Here is an 18,132-nt window from a genome sequence, read left to right as displayed (position 1 = left end):
AGTAGGGAGTTTGTTTCTCTTTGTTCTTGTCTCAGCTTTTGTAGTTTCATAGTAAGAATCTATATGACAAACCATAAAACATAATTTGGTTTTTGAAAACACATCAAGCAAGTTTTGGGGTTAAATCTGTATTATAGGCTTCAAAGCCAACATAAGCGGTTAGAACATGATTATTACGTACTGTAGTAAGTACGGATCTTTCTCCAATGTAAAACACAAATTTAAAAAAAATTCTGGATCTGAGAAGTGAGAATAGGAGAGGACACAGTGAGCAACTTGTTCTGAAATTCTGTTTCAGGTTAGGTAAGAAACAAGAACATGGAACTAACCGTGACACATCTGCACCAGAATTTACCAGATTTAAACCTTTTTGTCCACTAGGACAGGCACCTATCTATACATATCAAAGGAAACTGTGAATGCATTGAAAACTACAGTTGGCAAATAGGATGACATCTACACATATCCTTTATACCGTTTTCAGATAGTCAAGTTGAGTTTCTTTATACCAAAAGTAAAAAATTGGGAACTGGGTTATTCACCATGTAAGATTTACTGATGTACATATAAACATTATCCCCATACATCATCATCATATCCCCCTCTCTGCATTCCCGACTAAAACCATGTATTGTACCAGCAGAAGCATTCCTACGACAATCTACAAAACTCTAAAATCAGAAACCCCAAAAACGAAGCATTTATAGCTATAGATCAGACAGCAGTTGTGATACCGTCAAATCTAGGACGTGGTCTATCTGTTGAGATCCCCTCTTCCATTGACTTCCTCTTGTTGTTAGTACTCAACGTTTGATCCCCTTGTTGTACTAATAGCAGATCTTGTTGCAGAGGCAAGACTTCGATTTCAGCTTTTGTAGAGCCTTTAATCTCTGGTACAACTGCTGCTGCTGCTGCTACAGTTCCATTTTCATCTTTTGAAAGTTCCTCAATCTCCTCCAGCTTCTGGTTCTTCAACTTAGTTTTCATCATATGAGGTTTCAACTTGTTAAGATCAGCCAATCTTACTGGTTTCAAGAAAAACTCTTCAGCACCTTCTTCCAAACATCTGTTCAGACAGATTATGACACAATAACATCAGAACCTTTCTCTGTGCAAAACAAAACACAGTCTGAAGAGGCCCAAGCTCAAACTTCTACATCTTTCATTGTTGTTTACCTGCTGATTCTTGCAGGAACGTTCTCAGAGGACATTATAACTACTGGTATGTTCTTGAAAGCTGATGATTCCTGCAAAATAAAAAAAACAAAGCATCAATAAACAAATCACCAGAGAAAAATATTCCAAAGAGAGATTTCCTATATATTGACTTTCTAAGTTTCTCTAAAACAATTTTACCTTGACTTTCTTGAGCAAATCAAAACCAGTCATGCCTGGCATACAATAATCAGTAATTATAAGATTGACTTCAACTTCCTGTTAAAAAAAAAGTCACAATCAAACCACAAGAAGAAACCACTCAGAACCAAAACTTACCAGTTTTCCAAAACAAAAATAGTAAGATGACTAATCAAACATAGAACTGATTAAAAAAAGGAACAAGATTTAACAAACCTGGTGATTTACAGGAGCCGTAGAAAGTGCATTTGGATCATTACTCTCAATACCTTGTCTTAAACCCAGAAACTCTAAAGCCTTTGAGCCTGAATCAACAGTAGTTACTACAAAAATACCCAAAAAAAAAAAGCTTAGAACTTTCTTCGATTCTATCAAACAAAGCTTAAGACTTTTTCTACCTTTAAATACTCATTATAATGATTATGATTACCTTGACACGAAGACTTTTGAAGCAATCTCTCAATAAGTTTCCGATCAAAAAGACTATCATCAACAGCTAATACATGAAACTGCGATTCTGCTGCCATACCCATTGCAAGAAGATCTTACTTATCTCTCCAATCGATGAACCCAGATGTAAAGTCTTCGACTTTTTTTTGTTTTCTTCACTAGAAATAATCAATTTTTTTTTTTTGTTTTCTTCACTAGAAATAATCAATTTTTTTTTTTGTTTTCTCCGAGATTTGATGCGTTTTTTTTTGTTTTAACATAAGGATGCTGAAGCTGATAAAAAAGTGAGGGGTGTGTTTGCACTTAAAACAAGATCTGATTAATATGTTTATTCTTCTCCCTCTACCAATTTCTTGCAAAAGAGAGAGACAGAGAGGGAAAAAAAATGAATAAAACTAATTTTAAGCTTTGAATTGTGGAGAAAGCAAAAGAAGAGTTTTTGATATATAAAAATGTTTTTGTATTTTCTTGAGAAGACAGCGCAGAGGAGGAAAAAAAAAGACAAAAAAAATAAAAAATAATCAAAACAAATCTTTTGGAGGATTTTTAAGGATTAGATAAGGAGGTGTGCTTTGCTTTTTATATACTACTACTACTATGACCACAACCGCTTGAAATATTTTTTTATATATAAACATCTAAAATCTTTTTAGGGAATAGAGTTGCAAGATTTTATATTTTAAAACAAAACTATAGTATATCTCATCATTATTTTATTATCCAATATAATATTATAACATATATATATTTTTTAATGATTTTCGCCCAAAAATAAAAATAATTACCAAATTTTTTAGTGTTTGTAAAATTAACTATATCTGCATACAAGTAAACTAACCGTAACAAACAAATTGAAATACGTGTATCGATAAAAACATTCAAGAAACAATTATACAGTAGAACTTCTATAAATTTAATAAGGTTGGGACCATAGAATTTTATTAATTTATAGAAGTTTTAATTTATCGATAAATTAATAAAATATTAATTTATGAAAATGATTTTTTATCAGAAATTCAGAGTTTAGAAGAAATTGATGCTATTATTTTTCAAGGTGATGATGAAGTTGAAAAAGATATGACGGTACCTTTAGAACCAGTTACACATAAGAAAACAATTATCGCGTCAAAAACTCTCTACAATTTTTTTTTGATGCTATTTGAGAAGATAACACCAGAAGTTTTTGATGTAGTCAGAAATATTATAGATACTCTCCAACAAGAATGCAAATTTAAGAACAAACAAATAATAGATTTATATATCACTAGATTTATATATATATATATATACTAGTTTATTTGATTATTAATTTATGATATTGATGGGACTATATTTTTATATGGGATTTTTTAAAAAGTTATTAATTTATTATTTTATCCAAAATTACATTAGTCCCAACTTGGAACCAAAGAAATTTATTAATTTATAAAGATTATTAATTTACCGAATATTAATTTATATATATTCTGTATATATATATATATATATATACCTCAAACTAAAATGGAGGGTCGAAGTCAAACTTACAATCAAATAATGGTTGCTAATAGTTTGGATGAAATCACATTTGTTAGTCATTAATCAAAAGCGCCGACAATATCAAAGAAGATACTATTCTACTTATAAAAATGAAACTCTAAAAAAAAAATGAAAATCTAATTTTGTATAATGTTTAGATGATTTTGTTAGCTATATATCTTTATTTTGAGTTTGTTAGTTTGGGGGTTGAGCTTTGGTTATGTTTGGATTAGCTCATCTTGTATTAAGCTTTGTTCAAGTTTAATTACTTGGTCGTTGTGGCTTTGAAAAATTTAAGTGGATTTAGATTATTTTATGGTGACATGACATCCTGAGAGACCCTACAAAGCATTTATAGAGAAATTGCATCTTATACGGAAAAAATAAGTTTGATTCTCTTGTTATAGTCATTTGTATTCAAGCATGTTATCATCTTTTGGTATGGGGAAAGTTTTTATAGTTTTTCGAGAGCTAAATCAGTTTCGAGACAAAATGATTTTACTTTAAATAATGTATTGATAAATTCTTTTTCTCTTCTAGTTTTAGATTATGGAAAGATCATTGTGTCACTGCAATTTCATTTTTGTCTTTTATCTTTTGATTTATAATCTTTTGAACTATTATATAATTTTTACAGTGAAATATATATATATATATATCTTTATTTTGAGTCATACTAATCAATTTACTTCGTAAAATATGGTATCTTAATAAGTTGAAGCCTTATTCAATAAATAAATTAAAAAAAGATCCATAATATTAATATATAGGAGTTTAATATTTTTCCAAAACTTCAAGTAATTCAGCAGAACAAATAAATGTAGAAACGGGACCCGCCAAAATCTTGAGAGATACAGGTGACGTCATCAAAGATGCCTCTATTTTTTTGGTTTAATAATCATTAAATTGTTCACTTGTTTTTTTTGCTCCAATTTAAGACAAATACATAAATAAATAAGAAAAAGAAATGAAAAAAAAAGGTTAGAAAACAATATTCAGCGAAACGTGAAGTAATGAGCAGTTGGGTTTTGTGGTGGCAACGACATGCCAATATTTAATCGATTCTATTGCAAAAGATTTGTTTCCCATGGTCATTTTGCCCAATCCCATCATCATGATTTGCCATTATCAACATATATTTCATCTCTACTTATACCCACGACTCGTGTCGACCTCTACGGGCCACACGTCAAAGTCCCTCCAATAGCAACGTACTCCCTCTCTCATTCATTCGCCTAGTGGGTTCCATTTTTAGTGAGTGAGTGATGCATGGTTACAATTTGAATTACACTACAAAATAGTTGTAAGAAACAACAAAGATTATTACAAGCGAATTTAACAATACCCTAATATCTTTTTAAAAAAAAATTTATTCCTACTTTTAAGTTTTATCCACACGAAAGAAAAAAGGATCTTAAGTTTTAATTTATTATACGCCAAAGTCAACCTATGAGTTTCATGCACGCTGACACATTCCATTTTAAAATCCCACTGATATAATTTTTAATTTGCCAAATGAAATCTTCTCTTAATCCATAAACAAAAAGATAATTGTCTAAATCAATGTAATTCAACATGATGAGTCCACAAGTCATCTATTTTTTTTTTGTTTGTTTTGTTGTTTAACACAAATGGACCAAATAAAAGACATGAAAGAGTAAAGACACTCAAGTAATTCAAAGAAGGAGAAGAAGTGATAAAAAGGAATCAAAGGATGGTGCAATTGACCAAAAAGATATGGCTCGATCGAGTGGTCTATTTAACTGTAATCCACAATGTCGGGAAGACATGCTTTTAATCCACACTAGTCGAAATGTTCTTCTATTAATTACAGATCATCTCTCTCTATCTATCCCTCTCTTTTCATCACAACCATCCATTGTTTTTTCTTTTTACGAGGACCCTCTCTCTTCTTCTTTTCTCTAATACAAACACCTTCATCATCACAGATTTTGACCCTAAATATAAAAACATTACGAGAGACAAGTCATTTTTAGACCGGCTGTGTTATCAAAGTATTTGGTTTCGAAATTAATCTGATCAACATTCAACAATGATATTCAGTTTGGAAAAAGGATGTAGTAGCTTTTAGTACTGACCTAAAAAGCCCAAAGTAGAACCCGATATTATATTTTCACTTTTCCATCTCTAGACCATGCATGTTACAGTTCCGTTGTTTCGAACACATTATTTGTGTTTGAATATATTATGCAGTTCAAATATCATGTTTACAATAAAGAAAAAAAAATGTTTACATTAAAGAAAAATAGAAATTTTGTTAAAACATTTTTTCTACTATATAAACACAATAATTTAACATCTTAAACGTAAGCATAATTAGGTATATATATATAAGATAATAAACCCCCTTAAATAAATATTACCTAATCGGTTTTTATGTACAGAGAGGTGAGAATGTCATATTTGGTGGATGTGTGTCATAGTGACATGTGAACTGGACCACATGCAATGAACGTAATCCGAGAAGTTTTCGGGTTGAAGTGAGGTAGTTGAGTGGCTTAGGTCCCTCGTTCAGATATGTGATCCATCTGCATGTATATATATGATTTTTGCATTTATAGTATTCATTTGAGGCTTGCTTGCTCAAGCTCAACGGTAACCTTATCTTTGATACTGAGATTATATCCCGGTTACTAAACTCATCCAGGTCTATATATCAAATTATCAATTATGTGCTGCCATGTATACGTATATATTATAAAATATGAATAGTTAAAACATATACATGAATAATAAGAAAGCATAAGTAATTGACCAAAATAGAAAGAAAAAGTAAAGTAGAAAAGTTGTATATATATATACCTATATATATATACACACACACATTTTCGTAAGCAATAAATAGGATTGGCCAAATTAACATAAATGCTGTAGAACTAGTCGGTAGGGTTTGTTTTTCTTTGTCCTTGTGAATGTGTTGGAATAAACTTGGACTGCTCAAATTTATTAACTTAAGTTATACAAAATCATATTTTTAATTGAATAAAAGTTGACACCCTATCATTTCTTAATTTTCTTTGCTAAAAATAGTGGGCAGAAATTAAAATTTCTAAGAACAATGCGTTGTGAAAGGTGCTTGTTTTGGTTGAAGAGTGTGATAAAATTATATATATATATATATATATATATTTAAAAAATAGTGCAAGCAGGTAAAAATAAATAAACAAATAGTGAAATAGAAGTGTGATGTGAAGGGGGAGGGCACTCTTCGGCTTATAAACATGAACATTGCACACAATATGGCCCCTCTCTATCTCTTTCCCTTGTCTTCAGGCTTTTCTCCTTAATGGTCGCTTCTTTTGTTGTCCACTTTTTCCCATTAAATAGTAAAACCGAAAGAATATTTATTTTCGATGAGTTTTTAAGGCTTGGGAGAAATTTATTTTTTGAAAATGGAGTTTGTTTAACGTTATGAGAGTTTTTTTTGACAGATGAATCCATTCCATAAATGGGATTAAATATAGTATCTATTCGATGGAAGATGTGTACAACTTTTAGAAGAGTTTGGAAGTTTTCTTACAATGAGATTTTGCTAATCCATCATAGTACTGCATAGCTAATTCACCTTATTTGTATATATGTATAGAACTATAGATTCAGTATGTAACAGAGAGCAAGGTGAAGATGATAGATTTTAGTTAATAATGAGTCACAGAAGACGCGAATAAGTCATAAATATACAAAATGACGGCTGTTTTCTACTGTTGACAATTTGACATCTTTATTGTTACTAAAAGCACGTAATTTATATACTATATATAGAGAGTGTTAGACTGTTTGACAAAAAAAAATATAGAGAGTGTTAGACAATATTAATAATTTTTTCCAAGTCGAATTTGATATTGCAACATCTATGATTCAGAGCTTCTGTTCTACCGTAATAGTAGGTAGGTTCTGCTTATAGAATTGTTATACGACGAAACATTATAGTTTTTTTTGTCGTCAACTACATGAAACATTATTTGGAGGATATGATATGTTTATCAAAAATCAAGCAACTATTTAATTATAGGAATCAAAACGCGGCGTGCATCGAGTGGTTGTACCCAATCGGTATTGTAATTGACAAAAATAAAATTAGTTTATGTGTATGTAGACACACTCGATCGCATTATATTGTCGTCGGTGTGTGAATATGTTACGAAACCACACGATTACGTTTGGTCTATTACTATTTTAAACTTAATTAGCTTAACGGTCTTGATACGGTGAATCAAACCTCAGCCATTATTCTAAAAGATATAGCAGTAGCGATATTCACACGGACTTAAGTTAATGTTGTATGTGGTATTGTAGTAGGTTTGATATATTCATAACGATGCCATATATAACATCAGTAAGGAGCTCTGATTGGATTAATAAACCCAAAACAAAACAAAAGAAACACCAGTGGCTATTCAAACAACATTCGAGTTAGATCCTATATCTTTCACCTTTTAATTTCCATTATTGGTATTTCTAAGAAAAAAATTCCATTATTGATGTTTGCATGGAAAAGGCTATGCTTCTAGCTTACTTAGCTATAACTTTTTTTTTCTCATAATATCAGGTAACAGGTTCCCTATCTGATTAGCCTTCATTTGTTTTTTCTTGTCGACACATTAGCATGCATGTGTACTTAAACAAAAATAGATGAGTACGTTCAGTAATTAGTTAGAACTTCGGCTAATTAATATTAACTCGTGTACTTAAACAAAAAAAAGATGAGTACGTTCAATAGTTAGTTAGAACTTCGGCTAATTAATATTTTCTAGCAAAAATGCAAGCGAAGTTGCCAACTATATCATCCAAATTTCCATTTTTATATATCCAACCAGCAGTTCCATTTTTTTTTTAAATATCCTGCATGCATTATGCATATACATATAAATATAAATTAATGAAATATAGAGATTCTAAAAAGGCTTGACTACGGTCATCTCAGCCAGCATCTTAGGTACCATTAAGAAATTGCCCAAAACAACGTTGTTTTTTTCGAAGTATTCTATTGATACTGATTTTAGCATTCGGACTACTCACTTGTTCAATTAAGATGTCTAAAACCTGCCTTCAACTGAGATTATAGCTACTTTTATGCGTAGCTTTCTACTATGTTTCATAATGTAAGAAACATGCAATGTACAAAATTGATAATAAGTGATGATTAAATTATATGGCTGGGATACAACATACTGTATATTTTAATCAATGGTTACACGTTTAGCTAAGCAAATAAAGTTCCTTAGTTAAGGATATAATATAACTATAACTACATGATAAAATAGTGTATTTAAGTGTACGAAATCGTGGGCAATACTCGTCTCACCTTACTTTGTTAACTTGAAAATGCAAACGAATCGCATTCATCTCTCTGCCTACGAGATTTGTGCCAATAATTTCAAGATTTAATATAATATGAATACACTCAAAACATGAAATGCCCTTACAATGGCTGCTAGGCCAACATTCAAGATACGGTAAGTGTCCCTCCAATGGAACTCAGAGCCACATTATTGACACACCAAATCCCCTTTTGCTTTTTTTTTTCTTTTTTTTCTTCCCTTTGCCATATTTGCCAGCAAATCTTTTTTATATTTTTATCTATCGCGTGAGTTTATATTTTCATATTACGTATTATTTTAATACATAATGGTTGTTTAATTTTTTCACTTGGGCAAAATACATAAAGCTTGTATGATTGTGTTTCTCCTATAAGTTCGTTTAATTATAAAGCTATAGGAAACGCATTTCAAACCCTTAGTGACATTTCTCTTGATTCTTAGAAACATCAATTATGATACTAAAAGAAGAAGTGATGAATGTATCAGTTTTGTATTGTTCTCCTACTTTTCATTTTTGTAAAATCCATTTGATTTATAAAGTTTGCATATGTTCGAATAGAATTTTACACAAATACCATTTGAAATTATTCTTTTTCGAAATTTTATAAACAAAGATAGTAATTACTATTAAAAAAACTAATCATAAATAAATAAAATCAACTATAGCGAATATTGTTTTTAACACTACAAGAAAATAATTTTATTAAGACGAAATATTTAGTCACAATAAAAAGTATTTAGTCACAATATAAATATTGTTACAAATTTGTGACGTTTTTTGAATGGTTGCAATACGATGGTCACAAATTCTTATTTGTAACAAAAATGTCACAAAAGTTACAACGAATATATTAGTAACCATTTTGTCATCAATAATTACGACACAAAAAGTAACAAAACTGTCTCAATTACAGACTTACAAAACGTCTTTAAATCGTCACAATTCGTGTTTAAAATAATGTTTTAGTTATGTATTTTATTATTACGAAACTATAATCTCAAATGGTCACAAATGATAACTAAATATTTGTCGCAAAAATTTAATAAATACTCAAAAATCATGATATTTTGTGACTATCATAATGTCCAATCTTGTCATTAGAAGTTAGTTTCAAATGGTCACAAGTTATTACTAAAAAATTCATTGCATATGATAAAAATTATGACTAAAAAATTAATCTCAAAACAATATTATTTTTAAAAAATTATAATCATACAAATTTTTTATAATACATTATAAGCTATATTTATTCTTACAAAGAAAATAAATCACAAATTCGACCAGATGAACATATTCGACCATAACTTTCATATTATAACTCCTATGGAAACGATCTCAGGCTCTCTGGAAAGGGAAGACTCAGATATTTCCAATGGCGGGTAGATCAGCTTCTAGTTCAATTTGTAGCAGTGGGAAACGATTTCATAAGATGACTGATATTAATTTGCGGATCTGCGCAGAAGAGGTTTGAGAAAACATGTATAACTTTTAATATACAAAAAGGATTATAAAATACTTTGGGGAAAACTTACATCTATGGGTTGTGAAATTGCTCAACAAAATTCATCTATAAAAGAGTCCGTTTATCCCTGCTTTTCTACTATCTCCTAGGACAAGTAAGATCTGTCCTTAATCTCAATTGTTGCTCTTTGTTCTCTTTCTCTCAAATGGTTTACTCTCTCTCTAGGTTTAGGAGGCATAAAATTATAAAGAATAAAATCCTAATCATCTCTTAAATAAGTCTTGTTAAATTAGAGTTAAAGACTTGGCTTAATGGACTTTGTATAAGTGACATAATAATTTATACTATTTTATGACTAATGTTTACTGATTTTAATGTCACAAACTGTGACTTGCATATTTGTTACATATCTGTTATAAGTTCATAACTAATTTGCAACAACATATTAGTCATAAGAGTGACGATTAATATTATCGTAGCATATTTGTCACTAATTGTGACAAACTTTTGTTACTAAATTTTTTCGTCATAATATAGTGACGAAAATACTATGAATTTGTGACAAATAAATTTAGTCATAATATCGTAGTTGAAATGTCACAAATTTGTGATGAAATTTTTTTGTCTAAAAAATACGTCTCAATAAATTTATTTTCTTGTAGTGTTTGTTTTTTTTTTTGCTTTTTAGCTATATTAGTTTGTTTTTGACGTCAATATTATTCTTAATTGTCCTTTTATCTTTCAATACTGTTTTTACCGAAGACTTTTCGAAAAGTGACTTTTACCATTTTTTAACAATACCTTGACACTAGTAAATAATATCTTGAAAGATGCTAGCAATATAAAATATTAAGTTGCTATATTATCCATTTTTATGATTGCATGTATCACACATTACATAAACAAATAAATTCAAAACAACTTTTGTAACTTTATAGTATATTACAATATACCAATAATAAATTAATAATTCACGCTATATTAGAAAAAAAAACAGTTTTCATAGTTTAAGTAATAACGGCACGCTATCAACTTGTTATAATACAAATATTTGGCAGTTTTTTTTTTTTTTTTCACTTCTTTATGAGTAAAAAAATCTTGAGACATTTATTTTCTAATGTGTTAATTGGGCTATTTAACACATTATCTGCACTAAATTGGGCTGAAAATTGGGCTTCACTAAAGTCCATTAACATGTAGTTTCGTATTTGATCATCTCAATATTGCTGGAGATAATTGATTCATTAACTAAATCATTAGGCTAAATCAGAATTAAACAAAAATTACAAGGAGCTTCTCAAAATTTCTTTAAGATTTCTCCGAGAAACAAAAAGTAAAGAAGAAGCACTGAGAAGTGAGAACAGAGGAAGCAGAGTGCAAAAATCTCACTGACCACCACCACCATGACCACGGTGCTCGTTACAGTGTTCTTAACAGTGGTTGTAACAGTCCTCGCAATCCTTGTCTCGACTACCCAAACCGGTTATGGTATTTTCGCACCGCCTAAAATCGCCGGTTCGCGCGATGTTTTCCCGTCGGCGAAAGTGGTTAACTTAACCGGAGCCTCCGGTCCGGAGAGTATAGATTTCGATCCATCAGGGGAAGGTCCCTACGTTGGCGTCTCCGACGGTCGAGTCTTGAAATGGCGTGGTGAATCGCTTGGATGGACCGATTTCGCTTACACATCGGCTAATAGGTACGTTTCCAAACAAAATTTGACAGCTTTGGTTGGTTGCTGAGGATTTTGGTGGTGGAAGTGAAGTGATTGCTCAGTGTTTTGTCAAAATTGTTATCTTTCTTGTGTGAGCTGTTAGATTTGATCAGAGGTAACATAGCCTTAGGATATAATGAGATATGTATGTTATGTTTCAGCAATTTTATAACTATTGGTTAGATTAGTCCTCATCTGTTACAACTTGTGAAAAATGGTTTTATAGGGAGATGTGTGTTCGCCCTTTTGCACCAGAGTTGGAGCATGTGTGTGGAAGGCCATTGGGATTGAGGTTCGATAAGAAAAGTGGAGATCTTTACATAGCGGATGCTTACTTTGGCCTTCTTATTGTTGGTCCTGCTGGTGGTTTAGCTAGACCTTTAGTTACAGAAGCTGAGGGGCAGCCGTTTCGTTTCACTAATGATTTGGACATTGATGAGCAGGATGATGTGATTTACTTCACGGATACCAGTGCCAAATTCCAGAGAAGGTAACATGAAGTAGAAACACCCCACAAAAATTTAATCTTTCTTATTATGTGCATTGTCTTTTCAAGAAAGCTAAAACGTATCCAGAAGGTAGTAAGTAGTAACTAACAAACCTAAAAGTTTGGTTTACATATTTCTTTTACCAATGTTACATGTTGGTTCTGTATCCATGTTTACAAAAAGGTATGAAACTATTCTTACATTGATGCGTGAATCTTGGTTTATTCTGTTGGTGATGATGATTCAACTCCAAATTGTTGTCATGTTCAGGCAGTTCTTAGCTACTGTTTTGAACGTTGATAAGACTGGAAGGTTTATCAAGTATGATAGATCAAGCAAGAAAGCGACGGTCTTATTACAAGGCCTTGCATTTGCAAACGGCGTTGCACTAAGCAAAGACCGGTCTTTTGTATTGGTAGTCGAAACAACCACTTGCAAGATCCTAAGGCTTTGGCTCTCTGGTCCAAACGCAGGAACCCAAGATGTCTTTGCTGAGCTTCCAGGTTTCCCTGACAACATCAGAAGTAACTCGAATGGAGAATTCTGGGTCGCTTTACACTCAAAGAAAGGTCTTTTCGCGAAACTCTCGCTCTCTCAAACTTGGTTCAAAGATTTGGTGCTTCGACTTCCGATCAGTGCCCCGCGCCTGCACTCGCTGTTCACTGGAGGAAGACCTCATGCTACAGCCGTGAAGCTGAGTGAATCAGGAGAGGTTTTGGAAGTACTCGAGGATAAGGAAGGAAAGAGATTAAGGTTTATAAGTGAAGTGGAAGAGAAAGATGGCAAGCTTTGGATTGGTTCTGTTCTCATGCCATTTCTTGGTGTTTATGATTTGTAGTTTTCTACATTGCTCAGACTTAATTGTCTCTGCAGTGTTAATTATAAGTATAAATGTGTATCACATTTTCACAACTATGTCGCACGTTAACTCTCGTTGTTATTTGTTTTTTACGTCCATGTGTATGTAGTGTCTGTTATATATAGCGTAATCATATGGTGACATAAAAAGTGTCAAATACTATAATCTAAATTGTGAGAAACATATGTTTTCATAAATTGTATTTGTTTATATGTTTTTGGTAAATATGACCAAATTACATAGGATTCTCTCGTTGGGTCGGCCAACATCCATTTCGTTTAAATATACGTATATTTAAACGAAATGGATCCGTTGATATAAGTTACAGTAATACAATGATATTAAAACAATAAGATACGTATACACATCAAATTGATGCGACCAAGATTTATTAAAATTCTACTGTTAAGCATATTCTGATGAGACTTCCATAAAAGAATGTTAGTATAATTGTTAAAAAGTTAATATAATGGGACAGTTTGAGTTATCTGTTGATATAAGTTACAGTAATACAATGATATTAAAACAATGATACAATGATGTTAAGTCTGATTTTTCGATATTGAGGTATACTTGTGTATTATATATCTATTAGGCCACAAACTTTAACACGTTTAGAAAATTGACAAGTTTTTTTTGGATAATATTCATATAACTTAAATTAATTTGTAGTTATGACGTAAGCTTGTACTAGTAAGTAATATTAAGGTGAATGAATGACATCACAAATAATCCTCATTTGTTTTACAGAAAATAAATCCATATATTATAACCGACTTCAACCTTGGTTTTACACTTTTACTCTTTAAAAAGTCGAAACGAAAGGTTGGACAATGGATTATGTCCGTATCATTTAGTTCAACAATCTTGAATTTAATTTTCTTGTGATTAATAAAAAGTACGTTCTCCGTTTTTTCTTGAATTATTTTCACAAATCCTTTGTTAAATCCGAACATACAACAGGAAACACGTGTTTGCGACGGGAAGTTTGTGGCCTAATAGATATATATATATATATATATATAATACACAACTAGGAAGTCAAATAATGGATTTCAAATAAAATAAACTTTGAAACACAATTATCCATGTTTCTTATCTTAAACTATTGTTTTCTTCTGAGTTCTGACGATGAGTTTGGTATTCCATTATGCGTTAAAGACGTTTGGCCTCTCCTACTGGTAACCATCCCAGGAACAAAAAAAAGAAATAAAAGGAACAATACATAATGGAATAAATAGTTTTTGAAAAATAAAAGAAAAATCTATAGAGAATAAACAATTAAATGGTAACCAAACAATAAAAATGTTTTTAAAAATATATTAAATATTAAATATTAAATAAATAAAATTTCAATGATAATACTAATATTACTTTTAATGTATAGATAATGAATTTACATTTGATCTCAAAATAAAATTTGTAAATTAAATTTAAGATGTCTCATTAAATATTAATAATTAATTTTAAACTATAATAAATTTTTAAAAGTAACTTAAAATATTTTTAGTTTTTATTTACGATATAAATATGAGTATCATAAATTTATTATACTATTCATACAGTTTTCAAATAGAGCCTTAAAATTAGTTTAATATGAAATTCATATAAAAAAATGTCTGTCAATACATTGTGAAAATATAAAAATTCTTTTATTACAAAATTAAATATTATAAATAAACACATTTTTTATTTATTTTAAAATAAAAAACGAATTTTCATATTTGTTTTTTTTGTTCCATTTGTTCCTCATCAGTTTTGGAAAGGAACATTTTTGTTATATTGTTTCTTATTTTTTGAAGAATATAGAGAAATGTAGAGGAAAATATATTACTTTCAAATAGTAAAAAAAAGTAAAAAAATTGTGGAATAAAAAGGAATGTAATATTTCTCATCATTCTTTTCCTAAATATTGGTCACCAATTGGAACGGTAATGATAACAAATCAAATATTGCGCGAATCGCTTATGCACGTAAAATATATCTTTGCCATATAACGGACTTCGATCTTGGGTTATTTTCTTTTTATGCACCAAATAAAAAAAAAAAAAAGCCAATCGGTTGTCCCAAAGAAAAAAAAAAAAGAAGCAAATCTTGGTTTATTGATATTCTTTGAAAAATCGAAGCAAAAGGTACCAAAGTGTTTACTTTGTTGAATCCCAACATCAACAGAGTAATTTTCGCACTCACATTTGCCTTGGAGAATTTGGTTGGTTAGTCGTATTTCTTTTTCAAGCTAGCAGCCTCAATCATGCATTTCAAATAAAATAATACTTTCAGACGGTGGCGGATGCAAAATTATTTTATGTATAGGGCACAAAACAGCTTAAAATAATACTAATTTTATGTTATAAAATATTAATTAAATAAATATTTTTTACATCAAATTAATATATATTTTAATAACATTATTGTATGTTTTGAAAATATATTATATATATTGTATTTTAATAGATTAAACTCGAAATAAGCCAAATTTTTGAAAGTACTGTTTAAATTGGCTTATAAATATACTTAATTACATATACTATAGATATGTTTAATTTATTAATTAGAAAGTACACATTTACAAACTTACAATTCACTATAAAATATAAATACTATATTACATTTAAATTTATTTATCTAACCATATCACACAAATTTTTATTTTAAAAAATAAATAAGTTAACTATAAAGATATAATATAGTTTAATGTTACTAATTTAATAGATTTTACTTACAGTTTTCAGTAAGTTGTATGTATACTATACAATATTAATATATGAATTTAAATTTGTTAAAGTTAAGCTGGAAATAAAAAAATAAAATATTGCTCGAAGCCATAATTTTATTTAAGATAAAAAGTTAAAAAAAATAAAGAAAATGCGGAATGTAATAAGTTCAAGTATTCAAATGACATATTCCAACCTACAACCAAAATATTACATAAAGTGTCAATTATCCAACCGAGCCAAAGAGTCTTACGTGCCATACTTACTAGCAAAATTTTAAAAATCAGTGCCATACCTATAAGGTAGATCCGCCCCTGCTTTCAGACACAAATTATCTATATTTCTCTGACGAGGAGTTGGCGTGGATTAAATTAAAATATGCGTTAAAGACGTTTGGCCTCTGTAATGATAACAAATCAAATCTTGCGCGAATCATGCGTATGTACGTAAAATATATTTTCGTCATATTCTTTCACGTTACGATAAGTTTCAGTTATAAAACTAGCATCGTTCACTTTTTTTTTTTCTGATAACTATGTGAATTTTCATTAACTTGAAGTTGCAGAAAGATTACAAAAGCCTTGACACATCCCCCATCCCCTGCCTAAGAAAATAAAAATAAAAGAGGAAAAGCTGAAGAAATTGAGTAGGAATACTTAGTCAAACTTTAACCAGACCAAAAGCAGATTCTTAAATTGTTTTCTCCTCTTTTTTGCCAGAATGGCATCTCTGATTTGCCTGTCTAGACCTTTGAACAAGATATGAGCCTCCGTTGCAGAGTTGTTGTGATATCGGTTGTTTCGTTCCCTCCATATAGCGTACAGAGTTGCTTGGGCCGCTAGACGACACAAACATCGTGGTACAGTGCGATCGTTTATATCCAGCCAGGCGGTGAATGCTTCCCAGGTGTGAAAAGAAAACGGCCTGTAACCAAGCCTCCTAGTCATTGCAGACCAAATTTCCTCACTGACTTCACACCGAAGGAACATATGCTCTCTTTTTTCTCGGTACAACCCACATAAGCAGCAGTTAGGCTCGATTTGAAGTCCCCATCTAAACCAATCTATCTCTAGTTGGTAGTCTATCTTGGTGCGTTAGCCACATCATGAAAGCATGTCGAGGAATACCTCCTTTGAACCAAACCTGCTCAGTCCAATGAGGTGGATCCTGTCTTGGTCGCAAAATTTCCCATGACTTTTTGGTAGAGAAAACTGAGAGTTCCTCTGTGCCGCAGACCCAAAAGTACCTGTCTGGTTCATCAGTGTCAGGTGGAACATTTATTGTTGTAAGAAAAATATGTAGTTCCTCAGCCCTTGGTGATCTTGCTGGTCTGAGATTCCATCCCATCAGAGACCAAGCCTGCGCAACTTTTGCATGGATTGGAATTCCTGTTTATGCAGGACCGTGGGACCTAGATAATCAATTACCCAGTCTCGCCTTTAAGAACTTTTCTGCAATGTGTCTGAGATTCAAGAGGGTCTTCCACGTACAGGATGTAGTCTTTCTTGCATCGATGGACCAGAAACTGACATCTTTTATTTTGGTGTTTCTCATCCAGATAGCCCACAAAGAGTCTGTTGTTGTAAAAACTCTCCAGATCAATTTTAGACACAAAGTCTTATTCCACTGGGATAAGCTTCGAAGCCCTAGACCACCTTCTTGCTTAGGGAGAGTAAGTTTGCACCAGGCGACTCTTGCTGTACCTTTTTTAGTTACGTCCCCAACCCACAGGAAATTTATACAAAGACTTTCTATCTTCTTTATACAACCCTTAGGTAAGATGAAGGTAGACATCCAGAAGTTTAGGGTTCCATATATCATTGAAGAGAGGAGTTGGAGTCTGCCCGCATAAGACAGAGCTCTGGCAGACCAGGAGGTGATGCGTTGCGTGATCTTCTCAATCAGTGGTCTATATTCCGCAATTCTGAGCCTTCTGTGCATAAGTGGAAGCCCGAGATACCTGATAGGGAGTGAGCCAATGTTGAAACCAAGAGAACTCATCTGAGTGGTTTCAGCGTGGCTCACACCCGCTAAGTAGAGGTTAGTCTTGGACTTGTTCATTGTTAAACCTGAGGCGTCTGAGAACTTCTGCAAGACTGAAGCAATGTTTTCAAGCGAGGCTGTCTTACCATCGAAAAACACCATGATGTCATCCACAAATGCAAGGTGAGAGATCAGCGGTTCTGAGGCATTAGGGTGAGCTCCAATCTGATTATTGATGTAGTCTTGCG

General features: G+C 31.3%; 2 protein-coding genes across 3 annotated transcripts; one reads left to right on the top strand and one right to left on the bottom strand.

Moving 5' to 3' along the window:
• Positions 1–485: 485 nt before the first annotated feature.
• On the bottom strand, positions 486–2,358 carry LOC104791995 (two-component response regulator ARR9). 2 transcript variants are annotated; one of them, XM_087454265.1, is made up of 6 exons: positions 1,787–2,358; positions 1,573–1,679; positions 1,357–1,434; positions 1,177–1,247; positions 735–1,066; positions 486–661 (listed from the first exon to the last, which is right to left on the bottom strand). In XM_087454265.1, exons 1-6 carry the CDS (start codon positions 1,887–1,889, stop codon positions 504–506), a joined length of 849 nt encoding a protein of 282 aa, XP_087310391.1. In that variant the 5' UTR covers positions 1,890–2,358; the 3' UTR covers positions 486–503. The 2 variants fall into 2 exon arrangements, with proteins under 2 accessions (XP_087310391.1, XP_010516309.1); XM_010518007.3 differs by having other exon boundaries at positions 486–1,066; positions 1,787–2,354.
• Positions 2,359–11,367: 9,009 nt separating this feature from the next.
• Positions 11,368–13,384, top strand: LOC104791994 (protein STRICTOSIDINE SYNTHASE-LIKE 10-like). Its single transcript, XM_010518006.2, has 3 exons — positions 11,368–11,825; positions 12,067–12,330; positions 12,599–13,384. Exons 1-3 carry the CDS (start codon positions 11,533–11,535, stop codon positions 13,164–13,166), a joined length of 1,125 nt encoding a protein of 374 aa, XP_010516308.1. The 5' UTR covers positions 11,368–11,532; the 3' UTR covers positions 13,167–13,384.
• Positions 13,385–18,132: the final 4,748 nt, after the last annotated feature.

Source organism: Camelina sativa, chromosome 6, assembly GCF_030686135.1.
Source record: "Camelina sativa cultivar CO46 ecotype springtype chromosome 6, ASM3068613v1".
NCBI lineage: Eukaryota > Viridiplantae > Streptophyta > Magnoliopsida > Brassicales > Brassicaceae > Camelina > Camelina sativa.
This window is presented reverse-complemented; position numbering and strand designations above follow the sequence as displayed.

What these genes read in the sequence shown, in the direction of transcription:
- LOC104791994 (XM_010518006.2), top strand. Translation starts at nt 11,533, where the DNA reads ATGACCACGGTGCTCGTTACAGTGTTCTTAACAGTGGTTGTAACAGTC. An exon ending in GCTTACACATCGGCTAATAG is followed by an intron (nt 11,826 to 12,066) that starts GTACGTTTCCAA and finishes ATGGTTTTATAG; the next exon opens with GGAGATGTGTGTTCGCCCTT. An exon ending in AGTGCCAAATTCCAGAGAAG is followed by an intron (nt 12,331 to 12,598) that starts GTAACATGAAGT and finishes TGTCATGTTCAG; the next exon opens with GCAGTTCTTAGCTACTGTTT.
- LOC104791995 (XM_087454265.1), bottom strand. Translation starts at nt 1,889, where the DNA reads ATGGGTATGGCAGCAGAATCGCAGTTTCATGTATTAGCTGTTGATGAT. An exon ending in TCAAAAGTCTTCGTGTCAAG is followed by an intron (nt 1,680 to 1,786) that starts GTAATCATAATC and finishes GTATTTTTGTAG; the next exon opens with TAACTACTGTTGATTCAGGC. An exon ending in GTTCCTGCAAGAATCAGCAG is followed by an intron (nt 1,067 to 1,176) that starts GTAAACAACAAT and finishes CTGTCTGAACAG; the next exon opens with ATGTTTGGAAGAAGGTGCTG.